The sequence below is a fragment of the Rana temporaria genome, chromosome 2 (assembly GCF_905171775.1).
Source record: "Rana temporaria chromosome 2, aRanTem1.1, whole genome shotgun sequence".
NCBI lineage: Eukaryota > Metazoa > Chordata > Amphibia > Anura > Ranidae > Rana > Rana temporaria.
Window position 1 is genome coordinate 200,708,640 of NC_053490.1, and position 27,627 is coordinate 200,736,266.

The window sequence follows — 27,627 nt, forward strand, 5'->3', positions numbered from 1 at the left end:
CACGATTTTTTCAGGCGGTATAGCAGCGCTATTTTTAGCGATAAACCGCCTGAAAAAGTGTCAGTGTGAAAGGGGCCTAAGTGGCACATAATTGGAAGCAAAATTATAAATGGTTTTTAATTTTTTTTAATTGTTTTAATATCCGAAAAGTTTGGCATGCATTTGTATTCAGCCCCCTTTACTCTGGATACCCCATAACTAAAATCTAGTGGAACCAATTGCCTTAAGAAGTCACCTAATTAGTAAATCGAGTCCACCTGTGTGCAATTTAATCTCAGTGTAAATACAGCTGTTCTGGGAAGCTCTCAGAGGTTTGTTAGAGAACCTTAGAGCCGGTTCACACTGGGGCGATTTGCGATCCGACTTCATGTCGCCTCAAGTCGTCCCAAGTCGCGCTGTAGAGAAAAACAATGGAAGTGAATGGGAGCTGTGTTAATACACACGACTCAAGGCGATCCGACTTCAGAAAAGGTTCCTGTACTACTTCAATCCGACTTGTAGGCGATTTGTACCCATTGATTTCAATGGAAGTCGCCTCAGAAGTCGGATCACTGTCTTATCTGAAGCTACTTTCCAGGAAGATAACATACATTTCTCAGGCAAATCTCTCCCTCCCCCTCCCTCTCCCAGAGCTGATTGTTGTTTTATTGGCCACTGGAAAGTCTCCTGTCCTGGAGACGACTTCAAGTTGTGTTGTAAATCGCCCCAGATCGCCCTGTGGTTCATGCTCAAGTCGTGTCGGAGTCGCCTCTGAAAGTCGTGCTGGAAGTCGTGTCGCCCTAGTGTGAACCGGCTCTTAGTGAACAAAAAAAACATCAAGAAGGCCAAGGACGTTTAAAGCAGGGTTTGATTATAAAAAAAACTCTGGGAGGAGCTGCAGAGATCCACAGCTCAGGTGGGAGAATCCGTCCACAGGACAACTATTAGTTGTGCTCTCCACAAATCTGGTCTTTATGGAAGAGTGGCAAGAAGAAAGCAATTGTTTGCGAGAAGCCACGTGAGGTGGTCAGCAAACATGTGGAAGAAGGTGCTCTGGTCAGATGAGAGCAACATTTAACTTTTTGGCCTAAAAGCAAAACACTATGTGTGGTGGAAAACTAACACTGCACATCACCCTGAACACATACCATTAACCCAGGGAAGCTGGTCAGAGTTAATGGGAAGATGGATGGCGCCAAATACAGGGCAATCTTAGATGAAAACCTGTTAGAGTCTGCAAAATAGCTACAATGGAATGGTCTAGATCAGGGGTCTCCAAACGATGGCCCTTCAGGAACTACAATTCCCATCATGCCTAGTCGAGTCTGTTAGGCCCCTTTCACACTGGGGCGTTTTTCAAGCGAAGCCTCATCTGCAATCCCAATGTGCTGGTAAAGCACCGCTAAGACCCTAACGTTTTAGGGCATTTTTGCAGTGCCTCAGTGTGAAAGGGTAAGGCGTTTTTACAGCGCTTAAATTCATTTCAATGGAGAGGGGCGTTTTTTGGAGCGTTTTTTTCTTTAAACCCAAAAGCTGCTCCAAAGATGCTGCTTGCAGGACTTTTCTCAACGCCCCACCAGTGCAACTCCTCAGTGTGAAAGGGTAAGGCGGTTTTTACAGCGCTTTCAATTCATTTCAATGGAGAGGGGCGTTTTTGGAGCGGTTTTTTTCAGCGCCCAAAAGCTGCTTGCAGTACTCAGTGTGAAAGGATCCATTGAGATGCATGGAGAGCGTTTTAATAGCGCTATTTTTAAAGCTAAAACAATGGAAAAACACTTCAGTGTGAAAGGGGTCTTAATGTAAGGGTTTTACAATGCCTCACGGGACGTGTAGTAACGCAACAGCTGGAGGGACATAGTTTGGAGATCCCTGGTTTTGGTCAAAGCATATTCATGTGTTATAATGGCCAAGTCAAATTCCAGACCTAAATCCAATTGAGAATCTGTGGCTAGACTTGAAAATTGCTGTTCACAGACGGTCTCCATCCAATCTGACAGAGCTTGAGCTATTTTGCAAAGAATAATGGGCAAAGATGTCACTCTCTAGATGTACAAATCTGGTGGAGACATCCCCAAAAAGGTAATGGCAGTGAAAGGTGGTTCTACAAAGTATTGACTCAGGGGGGCCGAATACAAATGCATGCAACACTTTTCACATATTTATTTGTAAGAAATGTTGAAAAACCTTTATCATTTCCCTTCCACTTCACAATTATGTGCCACTTTGTGTTGGTCTATCACATAAAATACATTTACGTTTTTGGTTGTAACATGACAAAATTTGGAAAATTTCAAGGGGTATGAATACTTTTTCAAGACACATTGCTCCAATTACTTTCAGTATAATAGTCAAATATCAAATCTAATTGATACTTTACACAGATATATATACAGTATTGTGTACCAAATGTCATACATTTGGAGCAGTATTAAATGCAAAAACAAATTATAGTTTACCAAACCTTAAAGTGGTTGTAAACTCAACCACAAAACTTGCACCTAGAGGTAAGCCTAGATTAAGGCTTACCTGTAGATGCAATAAATATCTCCTAAACCTGCACGGTTTAGGAGATATTTACATTAATTACACGCGCCGTAGACTACGGCACAGGCGCACTGAAAGTGCAGTTTTTCACAATGGCATAACCTGGGTTAATGCCATGTTTTCGCGGAAGTGACCACATCACCTGCCACGTCAGCCATTTTGTGAGACCAGAGTGAGTAGCAGCTGAGAGAGCAGCAGTGTACTTGTATTTTGCGTGTCACTTGCCACAAGTTTTGAATTGTCCACTGGCCACAAGTTGTGGATTGTCCACTGGCCAAGTCACCTGCCACGTCAACTGGCCACAAGTTGTGGATTGTCCACTTGCCACGTCACCTGCCACAAGTTGTAGATTGTCCACTTGCCATGTCACCTGGCCACGTGACCTGCCACAAGTTGTAGATTGTCCACTTGCCATGTCACCTGGCCACGTCATCTGCCACAAGTTGTGGATTATCCACTGGCCACGTCACCTGCCACAAGTTGTGGATTGGCCACTTGCAACGTCACCTTGCCACTTCACCTGTTCACATCACCTGGCCACAAGTTGTGAATTGTCCACTGGCCACGTCACCTGGCCACATCACCTGCCACAAGTTGTGGATTGTTCACTTGCCACGTCACCTGCCACAAGTTGTGGATTGTCCACGTCACCTGGCCACATCACCTGCCACAAGTTGTGGATTGTTCACTGGCCACATCACCTGCCACGTCACCTGGCCACAAGTTGTGGATTGTCCACTTGCAACGTCACCTGGCCACTTCACCTGTTCACATCACCTGGCACGTCACCTGGCCACAAGTTGTGAATTGTCCACTTGCCACGTCACCTGGCCACGTCACCTGCCACAAGTTTTGGATTGTCCACTGGCCACATCACCTGCCACGTCACCTGGCCACAAGCTGTCCACTTGCCATGTCACCTGCCACAAGTTGTGGATTGTTCACTGGCCACATCACCTGCCACATCACCTGCCATGTCACCTGGCCACAAGCTGTCCACTTGCCATGTCACCTGACCACAAGTTGTGGAATGTCCACTTGCCACGTCACCTGGTCACATCACCTGCCACAAGTTGTGAATTGTCCACTTGCCACGTCACCTGCCAAGTTGTGGATTGTCCACAATGCAATGCAAGCAATTACATTTTTTTTATTATTTTTTTTTGGTTCTTCATCATTTGCCATCATTTTTGAGATTTCTAATGTAAAAAAATAACTCCCTTTAAAAACGCTTACAAACGAAATCGCGAAAAAACGCTGGTGCCGCGTTTTGCATCTGAAACGTGGAAAACTTTTGCGTCTGAACCCATTTTTTTTGGCTTCTGGAATAACGAGGTTAAACGCAACTGCCTAAAAACAGCAATAAACGAGACTGTGTGCATGGACACATAGGATAACATTGAATGTGTTCAGAGGCAGTTGAAAAAAAAGGAAGAGAGAAGGAAAAGAAAAAAAAAAAACTCAGTTTACTCACTCCCCCTTTTGCATATACCTTGTTTATAAAGAAATTGGGTCTGCTCTGCTACTTCCATTCATGAAGACCCACCTCTTTCTACTCAAATTCCTAGTGTCCCTCGATTCTGCCCCCAATCCCTACCCCCCTATACACCAGGGCATAAAAGGTATCAAGTCATATTGACTATTCTGTGCTCCCGATCCCTTTCTCTATTCTATCCCATAAATAATTACCATTTAAATGCAAGGTAATTTTTAATCACTTCAGATTTGGCTGCTCACTGAACGGGCCATTTTTTGCGATACGGCACTGCATAGCTTTAACCGATCGGTCGTGTGACGTTATACACAAACCAAATTAACGTCCTTTTTCCCCCCTACAAACAGAGCTTTATTTTTTTTTTTTGTGCTATATATAAAAAAATTGCGACAATTTTGAAAGAAACACAATATTTTGTACCTTTTGCTATAATAAATATCCCCATTTAAAAAAAAAAAAAATTAAAAATGTTTTTTCCAGTTTAGGCCGATATGTATTCTTATACATATTTTTGGTAATAAAAATCATAATAAGCGTATATTGAAAAAGTTGTAGCATCTACAAAATAGGGGATAGATTTAAGGGATTTTTATTATTTTTTTTTTTTTGTGTGAGCTGGCGCCATCTGGTGGTGGCCGTTGGTATAACAAGTTAAGCATTACAAGTTAAAGGGACACTAAAGGCAAAACTTTTTTTTTAAAATAATATAATATTTTTTTTTTAAATAACAAACATGTTATACTTACCTCCGCTGTGCAGTTCGTTTTGCACAGAGTGACCCGGATCCCTCGCATGGTGGAAAGCTTTTGCAAGCGCGCTCCTGTGATACATCGGCGGCCATAGCCACGACTGTATCACTCGGCCCCGCCCCCCGGCGCACCGCGTCATCCGCTGTGATTGACAGCAGCACCAGCCATTGGCTGCGCTGCTATCAATCCGCCCAGCCTAGCCAATCAACGGCCAGGCTGGAAACCGAACAAGATGACAAGCATGCGCCCGGGACTTTCAAACGTCGAGGTAAGTAAAACGGGGGCTCGGGGGTGGGGGGGGACAGTGCTGTCAGATGTTTTTTTTACCTTAATGCATAGGATGCATTAAGGTAAAAAAACTTTTACCTTTACAACCCCTTTAAACAGCAATTCTAATGTCATTTTTCACTATTTTCACTGCCATCTTCTTCCCTCTAATTAGAACCCCCAAACATTATATATATTTTTTATCCTAACACCCTAGAGAATAAAATGGCGATCGTTGCAATACTTTCTGTCACGCCGTATTTGCGCAGCAGTCTTACAAGCGCACTTTTTTGGGAAAAAATTACTTTTTTTTATTAAAAAATAAGACAACAGTAAAGTTATCCCCATGGTTTTTAATATTATGAAAGATAATGTTACGCAGAGTAAATTCATACCCAACATGTCACGCTTCAAAATTGCGTCCGCTCGTGGAATGCCGACAAACTTTTACCCTTTAAAATCTTCATAGGCGACGTTTAAAAAAATCTACAGGTTGCATGTTTTGAGTTACAGAGGCCTAGGGCTAGAATTATTGCTCTCGCTCTTCCAATCGCGGCAATACCTCACATGTGTGGTTTGAACACCGTTTACATATGCGGGCGCTGCTCATGTATGTGTTCGCTTCTGCGCGCAAGCTCGTCGGGACGGGGTGCGTTTTTTGGCTCCTAACTTTTTTAGCTGGCTCCTAGATTCCAAGCAAATTTGTCAAACCCTGCTATAGGAGATGACAGATCATGGTTCCCAGCTTATAGGAACTCACGACCTGCATCTCCTCTCAGAACAGAACAGGGATGTGTGTGTTTGTATCTATGAGACACACGTCCCTAAAAAATTCAAAGAAAGGGAAAGTGGCGCTGCTCTATAACCAAGTCACTAATCCGCCCGATTCTCATAGATACAAAGGTGGTTAAGTGTTTAGTGTATTAGAAAACACTATGTGATTAATACTATAATATGGTGTAAATAGACATATCAAAAAAAATATGCAAGCAAAAAGCAGCGAGAAAAAAAATCTGTATAAAAAAAGCGTCCAAATCTGTATTATTAAAAAAATCATTAGCAAATGTCCATAATCCAAATGATTCCCAAAGTGACGTATGCAAAATCCAAGAGATGACAATCTATTGTAACTTTATGTGCAAAAGAAATGGGTGACTTTGTTGTGCTTCCCTCTTGTATGTGCACCCACCAAAAAGCCTTACCCCTGCAGGGGTAAAGAGCGTGTACTTCTGCCCCTGATGTACCGCTGGCCGGGGTGTCCTACTCCTCCACGGCGTCGCTTAAACGACCAGGACTCCACCAGAGAGCCTAACCCTTCCACGGATAAGAGACGTATAGTGAACTATATTCCAACTCCTGGAATCCCACTCGCCGAGATATTCTCCTCCTCCGCAGCATGGTTACAGCGGGTGCGCATAGCACAAGTACGTTAAAACTGTATGTGTTTATTATTCAAAAAATGCTGAATCCTGCCTTACGCATTTCGTCATACGGACGTCATCTGAGGCTGCCGTATGACGAACCGTGCAAGTTGTGACTTGGTACGCAATACGTCACTTCCGGTTTCTCTCTGTGTGGTCTGTTTTTTTTACACGAGTTGGGGCATTGGAGCCCCCCTTTTTTATAGAATACGATTCAGCATTTTTTAAATAATAAACACATACAGTTTTAACGCACTTACGCTATGCGGACCCGTTTTTTTTTATTGAATCATATGTGGATAACCGAGCGCTGTAACAACGCTGTTATTTCATTTAATACCGCTGTAAGCCTGAGAAAGGATCTTTTGATCCAAAACACATTTCTGTTGAATTGTATTGAATACAAACACACACACACACACACAAGGTAGTGCAGTTACATCTAGGGAATTTTTATTTTCTTACTTTAGTGCTACAAACAAACCTACTACTATCAAAATTGCAGCTGTGTCCATATCATAAGAAAATATGCCATTAAATAAGCGACGCAAAAATGTGAGGAACTAGTAGTTATATATCCACTTTAGCCACTTTCTATAATCAATACCATCTTAACCTTCAACCAGAAAACACTAGCTACTAAAAAATCTCCAAATGTGAAAAGAGTATTCAATAAATCAGTAACATAGCAAAACAAAATTACTCTAAAAATAAACTGTCACTAAAGAATTGAGCCTGTAATGTTCAAAATCAAATACAAAAATCTATCCCTTGCAAGAGGTTTCCTATGATCACGGATGCTAAAAGGTTTTGATGGTTTAAAATAACAGCAAAAACCACCGCGTTTATAATAGCAGAAATGCCCTTCCTATGTCTAGAGAAAAGAAAAGTCCATTAGACTTACACAGCAGAAAGATACAGGCTATAAAACTTCCACTGAAATTTTTTAAATAATGCAATCAAGCTGTGCATTAAAGTGCGTCACCCAATCAATGCATCATTATGTTTCTCCCCTGGGAGTACAATGTTGCAGAAAGGGGAGTCACTTAAAGAAAAACCCTGCCAAATATATTTTAATATCAACACTGCCAAACATATCTGCAATTTCCAAAATACAAAAAACAAATAAATTACAAAAAAAAAACGCAAGTTTCATGGTCTCAATGTACCCAAAAATCTGATATAAATCACACACACTATAAACCGTATATACGCGAGTATAAGCCGAGTTTTTCAACACGTTTTTTTGTGCTGAAAATGCCCCCTTGGCTTATACTCGAGTCACCCTTTTGCTCCTGATCGCCCAGAGTTTGGGGACCTGGAACCGGCCGTCCATAGGTCCCCTGGACCACCAGCTTGGCACACATGTAGCCCCACTCTTCCTCTACAAGTGTGAAAAAGTTTGTTGTCTGGAGGATCTAGGGCCGGGGAGCACCGATTTTTCAAAGCCGGGCACCTCTTCCATAGTCCCCTTTCATAGACTTAAATGCTAATTTCTCTGGTGACTTTGGGGACCCAGTACCGGCCGGTCGTAGGTCCCCTGGACCCTGAACTTGGCACACATGTAGCCCCATTTCTTCTCTACAAGTGTGCAAAGTTTTTTTTTCTGGGGGGGGGGGATCTACGGCTGGGGAGCACCGATTTTTCAAAGCCGGGTACCCCTTCCATAGACTCCCATGTTAAACATCAGTCTAGTCATGGGCACAGTGAGGCATGCAGATGGACATCCTAGGCTTATACTCGAGTCAATAAGTTTTCCCTTTTTTTTAGTGGTAAAATTAGGTGCCTCGGCTTATATTCGGGTCGGCTTATACTCGAGTATATACAGTATATAAGCTGTTAAGTCCAGAGAGGAAAGGAAATAGAGATAGGGCAAGAGGATGGGGTGCAAAGCCGGGGAACAGAAGGAAAGGGATATAATAAGATATCTCTCCCACAGACTCAGGTCAAGAGGTCTGATAAGTAAATTATAGAACATGCTAGGATTCAGGGATGGCAGGCTAGCTCCACCTTTAACACCATGCTACATATAAATTCAGGGGGCAACATGTAACATGGTCCATAGTGGAAACCCCCTACCTCCATAAAAGGCCAATCTACACCCTCCCAGTATGAGGGAGGGGTCTTCTCCCCCACTGCAGCTGTCTGATAAATGTATGATAAAAGAAAAAGGCTTTTCTAGCTCTTAAAAGGTAATAGCAGTACTCTGTATGTGTTCTATTCATTTTAAGTAAACTTTGTTGGCACTTAAAGCGGGAGATCACCCGAAAAAAAAATGTTAACATTAGATTGAGGCTCATTTTGTCAAGGGGAATCGGGTAGTTTTTTTTAAATCTAAGCAGTACTTACCGTTTTAGAGAGCGATCTTTTCCGCCGCTTCCGGGTATGGTCTTCGGGACTGGACGTTCCTATTTGATTGACAGGCTTCCGACGGTCACATACATCGCGTCATCGCGAAAGAAGCCGAACGTCGGTGCGGCTCTATACGGCGCCTGCGCACCGACATTCGGCTACTTTTGGAAAATCGTGACGTGATGTATGCGACCGTCGTAAGCCTGTCAATCAAATAGGAACGCCCAGTCCCGCAGCCCATACACGGAAGCGGCGGAGAAGATCGCTCTCTAAACCGGTAAGTACTGCTTAGATTTAAAAAAAAACACCCGATTCCCCTTGACAAAATGAGCATCAATCTAAGGCTAAAAATGTACTTTTCGGGTGAACCTCCACTTTAAGAGGATGACTAGAACATATCAAATGTTGCGCACATACAGTATGCAAGAACGCGCACACACTTACTGTGGCTTATTTACACAGTGTGTAAATGTACCTTTTTTGTGACATTCTGCACTTACTTGTGACTGGAGCTTCCTATGCAGCTCTGAAAACAGAGCACCATCTGCTTCTCTTCTCTGGCGCACAACTGTAGAAAAGAAAAACGATTACTGAACAGCCCTTTACAGAACATAAAAAAGTTGGGTAAATCGCTTTTATATTACAATCGCAGTTGCACGTAACTGCTTTGCAATTGTCTGTTGAGTACTTTAACCCTATTAGCTCCTGCAGATGTAACTATTATTGCCAGCATGTAAATGGAATCCGAACTGCTATACCAGCCAAGAGTTTGTGAAAAATTTTACCCTCTGCATTCTAGTAAACGTGTTTTGGGCAGCTGTACAGCTGTGTGTAGAGCTGTAAATTTTATTTATTTTAATAATTTAGCTTTTTTTTATTTTTTTTAAAACTTTATTGCTATCAAAAGGGCACTGGTTTCCTTTGCAGTTTTTTTTTTTTTCTTCAGGGAGCATGCAAACCATTGCACCAATTATCAGTGGATTGCAGGTGTAATGCTACACCTTCTTCTTCTTCCAGCTGTTGGAGAGTTGGGGGAAGTGTCAATGGACTAAAGCAGGCCACAAATGGATAAAAATGTGGCCGGTTCAGCAGGGACTGGACACATTTTGATCCATGTATTAGAGCTGCACAATTAATTGTTAAAAAATTGTGATCTCGATTTAACCCCCCCCCCGACGATCTCCAATGCAGTGTTTGCAGATTCTTTCATATAACAAATGCAGAGAATTTTTCTGCTCACTCAGCTGTCAAAAGAAAAAGTCTGGGCAGTCTGCCAAGTTTAGATCAAAGGGATACACTTATGTGTGTGTAAACAAAGTCTGGACAGTCTGCCAAGTTTTTTTTAACAACATGAAACATTGTATCTAACTTTCTTCTTAGAGCAAAGTCTGTGTGTAAATGCAGGAAGTTTAACCACATTTTCTTAACCGGTTAACGCCCGCCGCATGTACATATACGTCCACAGAATGGCACGTACAGGCATATGGGCGTACATGTACGTCCCCGCCTTTCCACGGGTCGGTAGGGTTACTGACCGCCGCATGTACCGCCTTCCCCCGGTACATGTGGCGGTCGGTAACCCGCGGGGAGCGATCCGGGACAAGGGCGTGGCTATTAGTTTCTAGCCGCCCCCTTGCGATCGCTCCCCGGAGCTGAAGAACGGGGAGAGCCGTATGTAAACACGGCTTCCCCGTGCTTCACTGTGGCGGCTGCATCGATCGAGTGATCCCTTTTATAGGGAGACTCGCTCAATGACATCAGACCTACAGCCACACCCCCCTACTGTTGTAAACACACACTAGGTGAACCCTAACTCCTTCAGCGCCCCCTGTGGTTAACTCCCAAACTGCAACTGTCATTTTCACAATAAAGAATGTAATTTAAATGCATTTTTTGCTGTGAAAATGACAATGGTCCCAAAAATGTGTCAAAATTGTCCGAAGTGTCCGCCATAATGTCGCAGTCACGGGAAAAAAAAAAAAAAAAAAAAATCGCTGATTGCCGCCATTAGTAGTAAAAAGAAAAAAATATATATAATAAAACTATCCCCTATTTTGTAAACGCTATAAATTTTGCGCAAACCAATCGATAAACGCTTATTGCGATTTTTTTACCAAAAATAGGTAGAAGAATACGTATCGGCCTAAACTGAGGAAAAAAAAAAATGTTATATATGTTTTTGGGGGATATTTATTATAGCAAAAAGTAAAAAATATTGATTTTTTTTTCAAAATTGTCGCTCTATTTTTGTTTATAGCGCAAAAAATAAAAACTGCAGAGGTGATCAAATACCACCAAAAGAAAGCTCTATTTGTTGGGAAAAAAGGACGCCACTTTTGTTTGGGAGCCACGTCGCACGACCGCGCAATTGTCTGTTAAAGCGACGCAGCGCCGAATCGCAAAACCTGGCCTGGGCATTTAGCTGCCTAAAGGCTTAAGTGGTTAAAGGGGTTGTAAAGGTTTGTTTTTTATTTTCTAAATAGATTCCTTTAAGCTAGTGCATTGTTGGTTCACTTACCTTTTCCTTCCATTTCCCTTCTAAAAAATGTTTTCCTTTGTCTGAATTTCTCACTTCCTGTTTCTCCTCAGTAAACTTGCCCCCATCATCCGAGCGGTGGTTAGTCAGCCAGAACAGCTTACTGACCAGCTTACTGAGGAGGAACAGGAAGTGAGAAATTCAGACAAAGAAAAAAAATATTTAGAAGGGAAATCGAAGGAAAATGTAAGTGAACCAACAATGCACTAGCTTAAAGCGGTTGTAAACCCGCATATACATTTTATTTATTTTTTTACACCTGCAAGGCAAAAGCCATAATGAGCTAGTATGCACCGCATATTAGCTCATTATGAAATACTTACCTCGGAACGAGGTACGGAACTTACCTGGTCCACGCCGAGCCGAGCGTGTCTTCCGGGTATCGCCGCTCCAGCGCTGTGATTGGCTGGAGCGGCGATGACGTCACTCCCGCGCATGCGCGCGGGAGATTTCATTCCGGCATGGGTCGGCCCTTCAGCCGAGGATGCCCCCTGCGCATGCGCCGCTGCAATCAGCGGCGCATTGCGGGGGGAATATCTCCTAAACCGTACAGGTTTAGGAGATATTCTTTATACCTACAGGTAAGCCTTATTATAGGCTTACCTGTAGGCAGAAGTAAAAAAAAAGTGGGTTTACAACCACTTTAAAAGGAACCTATTTAGAAAATAAAAAACGAACCTTTACAACCCCATTTAAGTTAAAATCAATATTTTTTGCTATAAAACTAATTGGAACCCCCAAACATTATATATATATTTTAGCAGAGACCCTAGGGAATAAAATAGCAATTGCTGCAATATTTTATGTCACACTGTATTTTCCCAGTGGTCTTTCAAATGCAATTTTTTGGGAAATACACTTCAATGAATAAAAAATAAAAACCGTAAAATTATCCAATTTTCTTTTGTTTGTTTTAATGTGAAAGATGAGGTTACGCTGCAAGAATCGTGAGAGAATTGTGATCTATCTTCCAAGCAAAAAAAAAAATTGTGATTCTAATTTTTGCCAGAATCGTGCAGCTCTACCCTGTATGGTCACTGTGGTTGTGTGCATCTACCGATCGTCTTCTGTACAACCATTTCCACTTGATCAGCGCCAATGTCTTTTTGGTAAGAAAAATCTGAAATTTTTTACCATTTATTATTAATGAAAAATGTAAACTTCTTTAAGATGCTTTGGGTCATTGGTGTTGCATATTTTTCCTTTTATGTTTCTGTGCTTCATTTTGTAGGTAATGCAATATACTCCTGCTTACCATGGCTGTGGACAGCAGTCTTCTAATACTGCATCAAAGGCCAGTAGGAGCACTCTCCTTTTTTATCACTTCACTTTGCAGGTTTTCTGAAATTTCAGCATTCAAAAGTGAACACGCTGCCAGTCTGTGTACAAGCTCTTTTATCAGAGGAAATTACACAACGTAGGGTTTATGTCCAAGTGCATTCTAGTCAAGCACTGCCTTTTTCCATCTTGAGGTATGAAGCTGTGATGTCATGGAAGCAGCATTTGGCAGAAAAAGCCTGAATTTGATCTTTGCTTGCAGTTCAAAAGGCACTTTAATAGGACATGCTGTGTCCAAAAGAATCGCAGCACAATGGAAAGCAGGACAACCGCAGCCTCTGAACTTCTATGTGTACTGCACAATTGAAGTCAATAGGATTGATATGCATTTTATACAAAGGAAAACAACCCCCTTTTGGAAACCTTTACATTTAACGGTATGGTGCATTAGGGCCAGCATGTGAGATTCATTGCTGAGAGGTCAGGAACTACAGTATCAGGCACCAGGTGACTTTTTACCCTCAGATTGTCTCAGCAATGGTCGTTCCCATATGCCCTGTGTTAATTATTTTCCACTATAAATACTTACATTCTTTTTTAATTTTCTCAGCAACAAGAAACTCATCTCTTTCAACGGTTGGGGCAAAATTGCTGCCGATCACACGTACTGCATATTGGAACTGCTGGGCTACATCCGCTGGAAAAGTAAGTACAAGAGGATAAACATGTTAATATTTTGAACAACAAATAATTTTAATGAACCAAAAGTGTCACTTCCAAGTTCTTTATGGATACTTTTCTGGTGGTAGATCTCTCTTGCAATCCTTACATAGCAGTTGTAAAAATCCGCTTTCCTTTTACTTGAGCTTTTTTTTTATCTCACCTTGGCTAGATTTTTTTTTTTTTACTGGCTGAATTCAGCTTAAAAAGAGAAAAAATCGTTCCAGCCAATCAGTAGAGAAGGAATTAATCTGTGTTAAGGCAAACTGCTTAAAGTTTAAAAAAAAACAAAAAAACACGCAAGTAATAATTACCTACAATACTGTTGCACAGATCAACGCCACACCTCCTTTTTTGGGGTCCCCCACCGGCACTCTTGGCTGCTCCTCTTCTGTGTGCTCTCATAGCAAAGCCTCTTTCTATGGCGGGGGGGGGGGGCACATCTGCAGACTCGCTCATGAGCGGGGCTGTGCACGTCCATAGACACATACAACACAGCTCAACCCTGTCCACTCCCCCCACTTTACAGGATTTGATTGATAGCAGCAGGAGCCATCGGGTATTTTTTTGGGCGTTTCCATTGTCTTGGTGCTCCATGGCCTTCAAAACGTGTAAGAGGTAGTCTAGAAAGAATATGTGTAATTTATGTCCCTAGAATGCCTGGTGGTGCTCCCTGCATGTTGGGCCTCTGTATGTGGCCAGGCTGTGAAAAAGTCACATGTGGCATCACCATACTCAGGAGTAGTAGGATGTATTTTGGAGTGTAATTTGTGGTATACATATGCAGTGAGAAATAACTTGTTATGAAATTTTTGTGGGGGGGGGGGGGAGGGGCAAAGAATTGTTGGAAAAAATGACAACTTCAAAAAACTCACCATGCCTCTTACTAAATACCTTGGACTGTCTACTTTCCAAAAAGGGGTCATAAGGGGGTGGGGGATGCACTGTCCTGACTTGTTAGGGTCCCCAAGAAATGAGATAGGCCATCAGTACATCAGATGCAATCAAATTTTCAATGATTGGCACCATAGCTTGTAGACTTTATAAAGTTCACAAAGACCAAATAATATGCACTTATTTGGGTTATTTTTAACCCCAAAAAATGTCACAGTATAAATTTTAGCCAAAATTTATGAAGAAAAATTACTAAGCTGCAAAGTTTTATAACAGAAATTAAAAGTGCATAAAAAAAAGGGGGGGGGGGTTCACTCTTTTTTCATTTATAGCACACAAAAAAAATGAAAAATACAGTGGCGATTAAATACCACCAAAAGAAATCTCTATTTGTGCAAAAAATACAAATAAAAAAAAATTTCATATGGGTACAGTGTTGGATGACTGAGTAATTGTCATTCAAAAAGTGAGAGCACTGAAAGCTGAAAATTGGTCTGGATAGGAAGGAGGTTTAGGTGCGCAGTGGGCAAGTGGTTAAACACTTCCACATCTTTCGACTATAACTTGGCTCTCCAGTTCTGGGAGGGAGTCTATGTACGTCCTCCTAAAACCGTGCCTCCAGCACACCCTCTGTGACCACTGTGTCCTTTGGATACAGCTGATCACAGATCTAAGTAAAGGGTCAATCACAGTGGCCCTTTCCCATGTGATCAACTGTGCACAATCACAGCTGGTCACATGTAAACAGAGTTGCCCAGGTTATTGGCATTCCTTTCCTCACATGCTGTTTCTGTGTGAGGAAAGGAGAGCAGATAACCGGCAAGGCTGACAGGGCACAGTGGGGGTTATTTACTAAAGGCAAATCCACTTTGCACTACAAGTGCAAACTGCAAGTACAAAGTGCACTTGTAAACTCCACGCAGATAGGTTCCTGACCAGGATTTGAGAGCCCCAACGCTGCAAGATAGAAGGGGTGATCACTAAAACATTGTGCTGCCCACTATTTTGGTTGTATTTCCTTTACTACCGCTAAAAACAATGTAGGCAACACAGATCAGTCTTTATTCTGATAATGTTAACAGTACAGATATACTGTATGGTACACATTCCTACATTATTTATGAAATGTGTACCACTTTGCCAAACAGAAACAATTAAACCTTGATGTCAACTACGGTGAATGAAACTTAATACAACAGTCAAGACAAATAAATGTAATACATTGTTTAAATAATTAACAAGGTCTTTAGCCTCCATTAACACTTAGACCCCTATCATACTGTAGGGGGGTTTTCAGGCGCTTTAGTGCTAAAAATAGTGCCTGTAAAATACCTCATCTGCATTCTCAGTGTGAAAGACTGAGTGCTTTCACACTGGGGCACTGCGCTGGCAGGACGTTAACCACTTAAGCCCCGGACCATTTTGCAGCTAAATGCCCAGTCCAGGTTTTGCGATTCGGCACTGCGTCGCTTTAACAGACAATTGCGCGGTCGTGCGACGTGGCTCCCAAACAAAATTGGCGTCCTTTTTTCCCCCACAAATAGAGCTTTCTTTTGGTATTTGATCACCTCTGTGGTTTTTATTTTTTGCGCTTTAAACAAAAATAGAGCGACAATTTTGAAAAAAATGCAATATTTTTTACTTTTTGCTATAATAAATATCCCCCAAAAACATATATAAAAAAAAAAAAATTTTCCTCAGTTTAGGCCGATACGTATTCTTCTACCTATTTTTGGTAAAAAAAAAAAAAAAAATCGCAATAAGCGTTTATCGATTGGTTTGCGCAAAATTTATAGCGTTTACAAAATAGGGGATAGTTTTATTGCATTTTTATTAATTTTTTTTTTTTTTACTACTATTGGCGGTGATCAGCGATTTTTTTCGTGGCTGCGACATTATGGCGGACACTTCGGACAATTTTGACACATTTTTGGGACCATTGTCATTTTCACAGCAAAAAATGCATTTAAATTGCATTGTTTATTGTGAAAATGACAGTTGCAGTTTGGGAGTTAACCACAGGGGGCGCTGTAGGAGTTAGGGTTCACCTAGTGTGTGTTTACAACTGTAGGTGGGTGTGGCTGTAGGACTGACGTCATCGATCGAGTCTCCCTTATAAAAAGGATCACTCGATCAATACGCCGCCACAGTGAAGCACGGGGAAGCCGTGTTTACATACGGCTCTCCCCGTTCTTCAGCTCCGGGGAGCGATCGCGACGGAGCGACTATAAACGAATAGCCTCGCCGTCGTCCCGCATCGCTCCCCGAGGGAATCCGCCCGCCGCGGAGGGGGTCCCGATCGGACCCCCCACCCGCTAGAAGGCAGGGACGTATATATACGTCCTTCTGCCTGTCCGTGGCATTTTGTGGACGTAAATAGTCGTGCGGCGGGCGTTAAGGGGTTAAAAACAGTCCTACAAGCAGCATCTTTAGAGTGCTTTAGGAACGTTGTATACACCGCTCCTACAACGCCCCTGCCTATTGAAATCAATGGGCAGCACCGCTGAAGCGCCTGCAAATTGCCTCAGCATCGTTGCTTTGAACCCTTTATTCGTCCGCTAGTGGGCTCTTTTTAACCCCCGCTAGCGGACAAAAATGCAAAACTCTGCCCCACCCCCAGTGCCCGCATCATTGGATTTGATTGAAAGCAGCGGGAGCCAATGGCTGCGCTGCTATCAATCTATCCAATCAAGAGCCGAGAACCCCCAGGCAAAGATGCAGCACGTCCTCACCGTGGGACATTCCAGGGCCCAGGTAAGTAAAACGGGGGGCTGGTAATTGTCAGATGTTAAAAAAAAAAAAAAAAACAACAGGAGGGCTTACAACCCCTTTAAGAAAATAAATAAATAAAAAAACAGGTTTTGGATTGTCCACAGAATAGTAATTACGTGGAATCTTCCAATAGGGACAAAAGTCCTGGTGACAACCATGAATTCCCTCACTTTGAAGTGAATTCCTTTCACTTCTAGTTGTGGCTATGGGACAGGAAGTTAAGGGATATGACCCCAATGGGACACAGATGGCAAAAAAAAACTTGACAGGGTTGATTACCCTCCCTTACTCTATCCTAAAAAAAGTTTTGCCTTCAGTTCTACTTTAACTATTTGGCACTTAAACCTCCAGAACTCAAACCAGACCAATTTTCAGCTTTCGGTGTCTTACATTTTGAATGACAAATACTCAGTCATGCAACACTGTACCCATATGAAATTTGTGTCCTTTTTTTTACCACAAATAGAGCTTTCTTTTGGTGGTATTTTATTTTTTTGCGCTATAAAAGAAAAAAAAAAAGACCAAAAAATCAGTATAAAAAAAAATATATATATATTTGTTTCTGTTATAAAATTTAGCAAATTAGTAATTTTTCTTAATGAATTTTGGCCAAAATTTATACTGCTACATATCCTTGGTAAAAATAAGTACAAATTGGTGCATATTATTTGGTCTTTATGAAAGTTATAGAGTCCACAAGCTATTGTGCCAATCTCTGAAAATGTATCACACCTGAAGTACTGACGGCCTCTCTCATTTCTTGAGACCCTAACATGCCAGAAAAGTACAAATACCCCCCAAATGACCCATTTTTGGAAAGTAGACATTCCAATGTATTTAATAAGAGGCATGGTGAGTTTTTTGAAGTTGTAGTTTTTTCCCACAATTCTTTGCAAAAGAAGAAGTTGTTTTTTTCTTCACAAAATTGTCATATTAACAGGTTATTTCACCAGTGATGGCAGTGTGGTGGAGGGACGGCAGGATGGCAGAGTATGGTGGAGGGACGGCAGAGAATGGTGGAGGGACGGCAGAGAATGGTGGAGGGACGGCAGAGAATGGTGGAGGGACGGCAAAATGGCAGAGTATGGTGGAGGGACGGCAGAGAATGGTGGAGGGACGGCAGGATGGCAGAGTATGGTGGAGGGACGGCAGAGTATGGTGGAGGGACGGCAGAGTATGGTGGAGGGACGGCAAAATGGCAGAGTATGGTGGAGGGACGGCAGGATGGCAGAGTATGGTGGAGGGATGGCAGAGTATGGTGGAGGGATGGCAGAGGCTGCAGTTGTCACAGAGCAGCGCTGTGGGCACTACACATCCAGCCCACAGCGCTGCTGCAAACGTTCCCTCCCCTCTCTGCTCACACTGTATGGATTGGTACAGAGAGGGGAGAGAGGAACCGGACATGACACCGGTTTGTTTAGAAGTGATCGCTCTGTCATTTGATGGCCGTGTCAGCGGCCAATTACCGTAATGCGTCAGGTCACAGATACTCCTGTGTATGCGCCCCAGGAGGTGCATGGGAGTGCGATTCTAGGAGGACGTCAATGTACGCCCTCCCAGAGTTAGCAAGACACGCTGTAGCCATCATTCGGCTATGGCGCGGTCAGTAAGTGGTTAATACGATCAGTAAAGATATAGGCTTCTGAATACAGTATTTTAGCAATAGTTCTCTTATGGATGAAAAAAAAAAACAGTAAACCAAGTCTACTATTAGATTACAGTATAATAAAAATCACAATTATACAGAAAATATATTATAATTACGTTGGTCTAAAGACATGCGGGCTTGCCCAATGCTATTACTAGGGGACTTATTGGCCCCCTTGTAAAGGCAATAAAGTTAATTGAAAAGAGCACATGATGTAGTCACTGATTGCACCACAAATGTGAGGTATCGCGGCTAATCGCCACAAACATCAGAGCAATACATTGAGGGCACCAAAATGATAACTTGTAAAGATAAAATGCTCCTGAATGCTTGTACAAAAAACACTTTATATGAACGTTTTTTCTACCATAAGCATTGGTGTCCAGTGTCACCTATAAAATAATGTAGGTCCTGTAGTGTGTTGCTATTTCACAGCCACGCTCATTTTTCAGTCTTGGCACGTTTGGTATTTATTTATTTGATGTAGCTCCCCTTTTTTAGATTTTACTAAAAAATTGTGCATTATATTGTGCCTGTCCACATTAAAACACATTTTAGTGTATTTTTCCCTGAAAATTTGCGTTTGATAAATGAATAAATCCAGCATCCCACTGACGTCAATGCAAAATCATCAGCCACATTAATTATATTTAAATGTAAAAAAATTAAACACTGTCCATTTAAGTTTTCGGCCAAGTGCATCCTGAATTTTTGGTTTCAGTCCAGAATTTTTATTTCGGTGCACTAAAGGCTACACCTGAACACTATAAGACATCCCTGGCTACACCAGGATCCTAATCATTACAAGGCAACCCTGACTACACCTGGACCCTGAGCAATACAGAACATCCACGTTTACACCTGGACCTCGAGCAATACAGGACATCCCCGTTTACACCTGGACCCTGAGCAATACAGGACATCCCCGTTTACACCTGGACCCTGAGCAATACAGGACATCCCCGTTTACACCTGGACCCTGAGCAATACAGGACATCCCCGTTTACACCTGGACCCTGAGCAATACAGGACATCCCCGTTTACACCTGGACCCTGAGCAATACAGGACATCCCCGTTTACACCTGGACCCTGAGCAATACAGGACATCCCCGTTTACACCTGGGCCTCGAGCAACACACGACATCCCCGTTTACACCTGGGCCTCGAGCAACACACGACATCCACGTTTACACCTGGGCCTCGAGCAACACACGACATCCACGTTTACACCTGGGCCTCGAGCAACACACGACATCCACGTTTACACCTGTACCCTGAGCAATACAGGACATCCACGTTTACACCTGGACCCTGAGCAATACAGGACATCCCCGTTTACACCTGGACCCTGAGCAATACAGGACATCCCCGTTTACACCTGGACCCTGAGCAATACAGGACATCCCCGTTTACACCTGGACCCTGAGCAATACAGGACATCCCCGTTTACACCTGGACCCTGAGCAATACAGGACATCCCCGTTTACACCTGGACCCTGAGCAATACAGGACATCCACGTTTACACCTGGACCCTGAGCAATACAGGACATCCCCGTTTACACCTGGACCCTGAGCAATACAGGACATCCCCGTTTACACCTGGGCCTCGAGCAACACACGACATCCCCGTTTACACCTGGGCCTCGAGCAACACACGACATCCACGTTTACACCTGGGCCTCGAGCAACACACGACATCCACGTTTACACCTGGGCCTCGAGCAACACACGACATCCACGTTTACACCTGTACCCTGAGCAATACAGGACATCCACGTTTACACCTGGACCCTGAGCAATACAGGACATCCCCGTTTACACCTGGGCCTCGAGCAATACAGGACATCCCCGTTTACACCTGGGCCTCGAGCAATACAGGACATCCCCGTTTACACCTGGACCTAGAGTTGCCACCTCATCCCTTTAAAACAGAACACATATGAATTACACAGGTTCTGAGGCTAATTTAATGCAAATAAGGCACCAAGTGAGTTTAATTACCTCCTTAAAGCGGGGGTTCACCCTATAAAAAAAATATATATATATTTTTTTTCTTCTAGCATAAAATTCGGCATAGTAGCGCGAGCTATCGTATGCCTGTCTTAATTTTTTTATCCCCGTACTCACTGTTATATCGTACATAGAAGATTCCGACTGCCCACAGGGAATGGGCGTTCCAATCCAGACGGAAGGTGATTGACGGCCGGCTCTGGCGCGTCACGCTTCCCTGGAAATAGCCGAAATAGGCTTGGCTCTTCACGGCGCCTGCGCATAGTCTGTGCGCAGGCGCCGTGAAGAGCCGAGACCTACTCCGGCTGTCTTCGGGGAGCATGACGTGCCAGAGCCGGCCGTCAATCACCCTCCCTCTTGAAAGAAACGCCCATTCCCCGCGGGCAGTCGAAATGTTCTATGTACGATATAACAGTGAGTACGGCGATAAAAAAATTAAGACAGGCATACGGTAGCTCGCGCTACTATGCCGAATTTTATGCAAAAAAGTTGTTCTGCAGGGTGAAACACCGCTTTAATCAGCCACAGAACCTGTGTAATTAATATGTGTTCTGTTTTAAAGGGATGAGTTGGCAACCCTACCTGGACCTCGAGCAATACAGGACATCCCCGTTTACACCTGGACCTCGAGCAATACAGGACATCCCCGTTTACACCTGGACCTCGAGCAATACAGGACATCCCCGTTTACACCTGGACCTCGAGCAATACAGGACATCCCCGTTTACACCTGGACCTCGAGCAATACAGTACATCCCCGTTTACACCTGGACCTCGAGCAATACAGGACATCCCCCTTTACACCTGGACCTCGAGCAATACAGGACATCCCCGTTTACACCTGGACCTCGAGCAATACAGGACATCCCTGTTTACACCTGGACCTCGAGCAATACAGGACATCCCTGTTTACACCTGGACCTCGAGCAATACAGTACATCCCCGTTTACACCTGGACCTCGAGCAATACAGGACATCCCCCTTTACACCTGGACCTCGAGCAATACAGGACATCTACATTTACACCTGGACCCTGAGCAATACAGTACATCCCTGTTTACACCTGGACCCTGGTTCAGTTCTGTTTGTTGAATAGTTCAGCACTCTGCTAATGTACTTATATAGCATCCTCCCTAACACAAAACTCAGGCTGCTTTTATCATATGCGAGGGAGAACTTTTCATGAGTTATCAGGCTGATAACAGAAAAATGGAGCAGGAGAAAGCTACGGGACACAGTACTTTGAAGAGAGATAACAAAGCACTGCAGATTTATGTGACCAGCTCAAATTTCATGAATCGGGTTTACATCCACTTTAAGGTCATTGGATGGCCTAGCCAGTCTCCAGACCTTAATCCTATAGAAAATTTGTGGAGGGAGCTGAAACTTCGAGTTGCCAAGCGACAGCCAAGAAATCTTAAAGCGGTGGTTCACCCTCCATAACAACATTCTAGCATTAAATTAGGCATAGTAGCGCGAGCTACAGTATGCCTTTATTTATTTTTTTTGCCCCGTACTCACTGTTTAATCCTATAGTGAAGATTCAGACTCCCCGCGGGCGTTCCTATCCAGAGGGAAGATGATTGGCGGCCGGCTATGGCACGTCACGCTCCCCGAAGATAGCCTGAGTAGGTCTCGGCTCTTCACGGCGCTATACGGCGCCTGCGCACAGACTAGGTGCAGGCGCCGTGAAGAGCCAAGTCCTATTTCGGCTATTTCCGGAGAAGCGTGACGCGCCAGAGCCAGCCGTCAATCATCTTCCCTCTGGATAGGAACGCCCCTTCCCCGCGGGGAGTCTGAATCTTCACTATAGGATTGCACAGTGAGTACGGGCCAAAAAAAATAAATAAAGGCATACTGTATCTCGCGCTACTATGCTTAATTTAATGCTAGAAAAAAAAATATGTTTATAGGATGAACCCCCTCTTTAAAGCGGGAGTTCACCCATTTGTAAAAAAATAAAATTTCTCCCCTTAGCTTCCTGCTCGTTCGGTCTAGGGGAATCGGCTATTTGTATTAAAATATGAGCAGTACTTACCCGTTTTCGAGCTGCATCTTCTTCCGTCGCTTCCGGGTATGGGTCTTCGGGAGCGGGCGTTCCTTCTTGATTGACAGCCTTCCGAGAGGCTTCCGACGGTCGCATCCATCGCGTCACTCGTAGCCGAAAGAAGCCGAACGTCGGTGCGGCTCTATACTGCGCCTGCGCACCGACGTTCGGCTTCTTTCGGAAAATCGTGACGCGATGGATGCGACCGTCGGAAGCCTCTCGGAAGCCTGTCAATCAAGAAGGAACGCCCATTCCCGAAGCCCATACCCGGAAGCGACGGAGAGGATGCATCTCGTAAACGGGTAAGTACTGCACATATTTTAAAATAAATAGCCGATTCCCCTAGTAAAAACGAGCAGGAATCTAAGGGGGAAAAGTGCCCTCTAAGGGTGAACCTCCGCTTTAAGGATTTAGAGAAGATCTGTAAAGAAGAGTGGACCAAAATCCCTCCTGCGATGTGCGCAAACCTGGCCACCAACTACAAGAAACTTCTTACCTCTGCGCTTGCCAACAAGGGTTTCTCCACCAAGTACTAAGTCATGTTTTGGGATCAAATACTTATTTTACTCACCGAACTGCAACTCAATTTATAACATTTGTATTGTGTGTTTTTTTTCTGGATTTCTATCATTAAAAATACACCCAAGATAAAAACGATAGACCCTTTATTTCTAAGTAGGCAAACTTACAAAATCTGCAGGGTATCAAATAATTATTTTCCCCATTGTATCCAGATCCCAGACCTTACGGGACATCCCTGGATATATCCAGATCCCAGACCTTACGGGACGTCCCTGGATAGATCCAGACCTTACGGGACGTCCCTGGATAGATCCAGATCCCAAACCTTACGGAACATCACTGGATAGAACCAGATCCCAGACCTTACGGGACGTCCCTGGATAGATCCAGATCCCAAACCTTACGGGACGTCCCTGGATAGATCCAGACCCCAAACCTTACGGAACGTCACTGGATAGAACCAGACCCCAGACCTTACGGGACGTCCCTGGATAGATCCAGATCCCAGACCTTACGGGACGTCCCTGGATAGATCCAGATCCCAAACCTTACGGAACATCACTGGATAGAACCAGATCCCAGACCTTACGGGACGTCCCTGGATAGATCCAGATCCCAAACCTTACGGGACGTCCCTGGATAGATCCAGACCCCAAACCTTACGGAACGTCACTGGATAGAACCAGACCCCAGACCTTACGGGACGTCCCTGGATAGATCCAGATCCCAAACCTTACGGGACGTCCCTGGATAGATCCAGATCCCAAACCTTACGGGACGTCCCTGGATAGATCCAGATCCCAGACCTTACGGGACGTCCCTGGATAGATCCAGATCCCAGACCTTACGGGACGTCCCTGGATAGATCCAGATCCCAGACCTTACGGGACGTCCCTGGATAGATCCAGATCCCAGACCTTACGGGACGTCCCTGGATAGATCCAGATCCCAGACCTTACGGGACGTCCCTGGATAGATCCAGATCCCAGACCTTACGGGACGTCCCTGGATAGATCCAGATCCCAGACCTTACGGGACGTCCCTGGATAGATCCAGATCCCAAACCTTACGGGACGTCCCTGGATAGATCCAGATCCCAGACCTTACGGGACGTCCCTGGATAGATCCAGATCCCAAACCTTACGGGACGTCCCTGGATAGATCCAGATCCCAGACCTTACGGGACGTCCCTGGATAGATCCAGATCCCAAACCTTACGGGACGTCCCTGGATAGATCCAGACCCCCGACCTTACGGGACGTCCCTGGATAGATCCAGACCCCCGACCTTACGGGACGTCCCTGGATAGATCCAGACCCCCGACCTTACGGGACGTCCCTGGATAGATCCAGACCCCCGACCTTACGGGACGTCCCTGGATAGATCCAGACCCCCGACCTTACGGGACGTCCCTGGATAGATCCAGACCCCCGACCTTACGGGACGTCCCTGGATAGATCCAGACCCCCGACCTTACGGGACGTCCCTGGATAGATCCAGACCCCCGACCTTACGGGACGTCCCTGGATAGATCCAGACCCCCGACCTTACGGGACGTCCCTGGATAGATCCAGACCCCCGACCTTACGGGACGTCCCTGGATAGATCCAGACCCCAAACCTTACAGAACATCCCTGGATAGATCCAGATCCCAAACCTTACGGGACGTCCCTGGATAGATCCAGATCCCAGACCTTACGGGACGTCCCTGGATAGATCCAGACCCCATATCTCACGGGACGTCCCTGGATAGATCCAGATCCCAGACCTTACGGAACATCCCTGGATAGATCCAGATCCCAAACCTTACGGGACGTCCCTGGATAGATCCAGATCCCAAACCTTACGGAACGTCCCTGGATAGATCCAGTTCCCAAACCTTACGGAACGTCCCTGGATAGATCCAGATCCCAAACCTTACGGGACGTCCCTGGATAGATCCAGATCCCAAACCTTACGGGACGTCCCTGGATAGATCCAGATCCCAAACCTTACGGGACGTCCCTGGATAGATCCAGATCCCAAACCTTATGGAACATCCCTGGATACATCCAGATCCCAAACCTTACAAAACATCCCTGGATAGATGCATATCCCAAACACTTTACATAATGCAGTAGTGGCTGTAAAGCACTTTAATCTCCCGGTCATCACACAGTCCAGTGCACGGATGAAGTGACACCCTAAAGCCCGAGCCCTGCTATCAGGACTGGTATCACCCGGCATGCACACAGATAACAGAGCAGCATGGAGAGAATGAATCGGTGCGGCCCGCATTACCTTCCCCCTTGCCAAGTATACGACAGCACAGGTTCTGCAGCAAGACATTCGGGGACTTCTGATCCGGTGTCGCCATTCCGGAAGAACACGGTGAACAGCGAAGCCCCTAGACAGTCTCCTGCATCAACCCCAGCCGTTAACCGTCACTACAGCGGCGCCATTTTAACAACCCGCCGAAAGCTCCTGTCACTTCCCACAATGCCCCGCTCTGTTGTTGTGACAGCGGAGGAGGCTGCGCTGCATTGTGGGTGTGTGTTCCCAGTCTGGGGTCCCCCGATCAGTGTAGCTGCCAGTTGTCTTTCCTCTTCAGCTGCCTGACAACTTATTTACACTAGAAAGCCTGACATCAGCTATTATTTACTGTTTACCTATTTAACAGACAGATTTTAGTAATAACAGCTAATGTATCATTATTATTTACTAATAGCAGCTTTTTTTAGGCTCTTTGTGCTCTTTAATCACAATATTTCAGCACAGGGGACTTCCGTCTATCCAGTGGGAATAAACACAGGATTAATTGGTGCAAATCACTCACTGTGTTCATTCATCCATCCTGAATCATCTACCACAGCAGCGGGCGGGAGAGGAGTGGAGGGAAGCTGGTAGCACTGCAGGGGGGAGACAGGGGATGTGTGCAGTCTATTACATTAGGGTGTGCACCCCAGAGAACAAACACGCATGCATGTGTAGCGCCTGGTTACTTTTCAGAACCGGTGCTATTGAAACTTAGAGGGGGTCAGAGAGTTAAGTAACTCTGACCATGGTTAATTAGTTCAAATTTGGAGCTTCTGTCCCAGCTTAGCTGTGCTGTGGGCTCATGCTGTTGTTCCTGGGGTGCAGTTCCACCCCAGGTCGGCAGGTGGCAGCAGTGGAGTCAAGGACTACTTTTTCCCAGCAGCCTATCAGGAGGAGGCTTCCTCGCTGTGTATGCTGGGGAGGGGTATTTATGGGGCAGATTCCATTTTCCTGGGTCTTCTCCTCGTGTGGCGCCCACCTTTAGGCCCCTTTCACACTGGGACTTTTTATCAAGCGTTATCCGAGCGCTATTCAAACATTTTTCGAGCGTTATTCAAGCGTTTTTCGAGCCTTATTCGAGCAAAGCCTCATCTGCAATCCCAATGTGCTGGTAAAGCACCGCTAAGACATTTTTGCAGTGCCTCAGTGTGAAAGGGTAAGGCGTTTTTACAGCGCTTTCAATTCATTTCAATGGAGAGGGGCGTTTTTGGAGCGTTTTTTTCAGCGCCCAAAAGCTGCCTCAAAGATGCTGCTTGCAGGACTTTTCTCAACGCCCCGCCAGTGCAACGCCTCAGTGTGAAAGGGCAAGGCGTTTTTACAGCGCTTTCAATTCATTTCAATGGAGAGGGGCGTTTTTGGAGCGTTTTTTTTCAGCGCCCAAAAGCTGCTCCAAAGATGCTGCTTGCAGGACTCAGTGTGAAAGGGTCCATTGAGATTCATGGAGAGCGTTTTATGAGCGCTATTTTTAACGCTAAAACGCTGTAAAAACGCTTCAGTGTGAAAGGGGTCTAAGGGTAGCCACTCCACAGCCCCCCGGCAAATGGCCTTTCGGGCCGGGGTGCGCATGCAACGCAGAGATCCTGACTTCGGGACCACGTTGGCCCGGAGCAATTGATCTGCCGCTCGTGACTCAGTAATCGACTGGGATCCCACCTATAGAGGTCCTGGGCTGTCCGTCCTGTTGGAGGAAGCTGTTCGGTGGTGAGTCTGCCTGAGGAGTGCCAAGAGAGGCTGGTGTTCAAATAGGGGCCTGACCATCCCCCGGGGACCAGGGGAACCAGACACTGAGAGGCTGGATGTTGGCCGCCTATCGGTCGGTACCCAAAACCTAAACTACCTGAAGGAGATCCAGGTGTCAAGTCCAGTCAAGGGGACTTCAGACCACTATTTTCTGCAACCGTTGGGAGGGTCTGTGGCAGAGACTTAACCCCAAGGTCGAGTGTTATTCTGGCTGCCAGGCTTGTGAGAGAGGCCTGTCCTGTATTCCACCTTCCATTGACTAGCGTGTGCTATTGATGAGCTGAACCACCCTGGGTTAAGTTCTAAAAGGGTTCCGCAAACTTCAAAGATTTTTAGATACTGAACCTGAAACCTGT

General features: G+C 44.7%; 1 protein-coding gene across 1 annotated transcript in view; it reads right to left on the minus strand.

Annotated features, from left to right (window-relative positions):
• Window positions 1–25,736, minus strand: part of TUBGCP3 (tubulin gamma complex associated protein 3) — a 134,264-nt gene extending 108,528 nt beyond the window's left edge. The window contains exons 1-3 of the mRNA XM_040336227.1: window positions 25,517–25,736; window positions 13,211–13,318; window positions 9,308–9,375 (exon numbers count right to left, since the gene is read on the minus strand). Coding sequence (XP_040192161.1) covers window positions 9,308–9,375; window positions 13,211–13,318; window positions 25,517–25,592 — 252 coding nt within the window. The 5' untranslated portion in view covers window positions 25,593–25,736. The remainder of the gene's footprint in view (window positions 1–9,307; window positions 9,376–13,210; window positions 13,319–25,516) is intronic.
• Window positions 25,737–27,627: the final 1,891 nt, after the last annotated feature.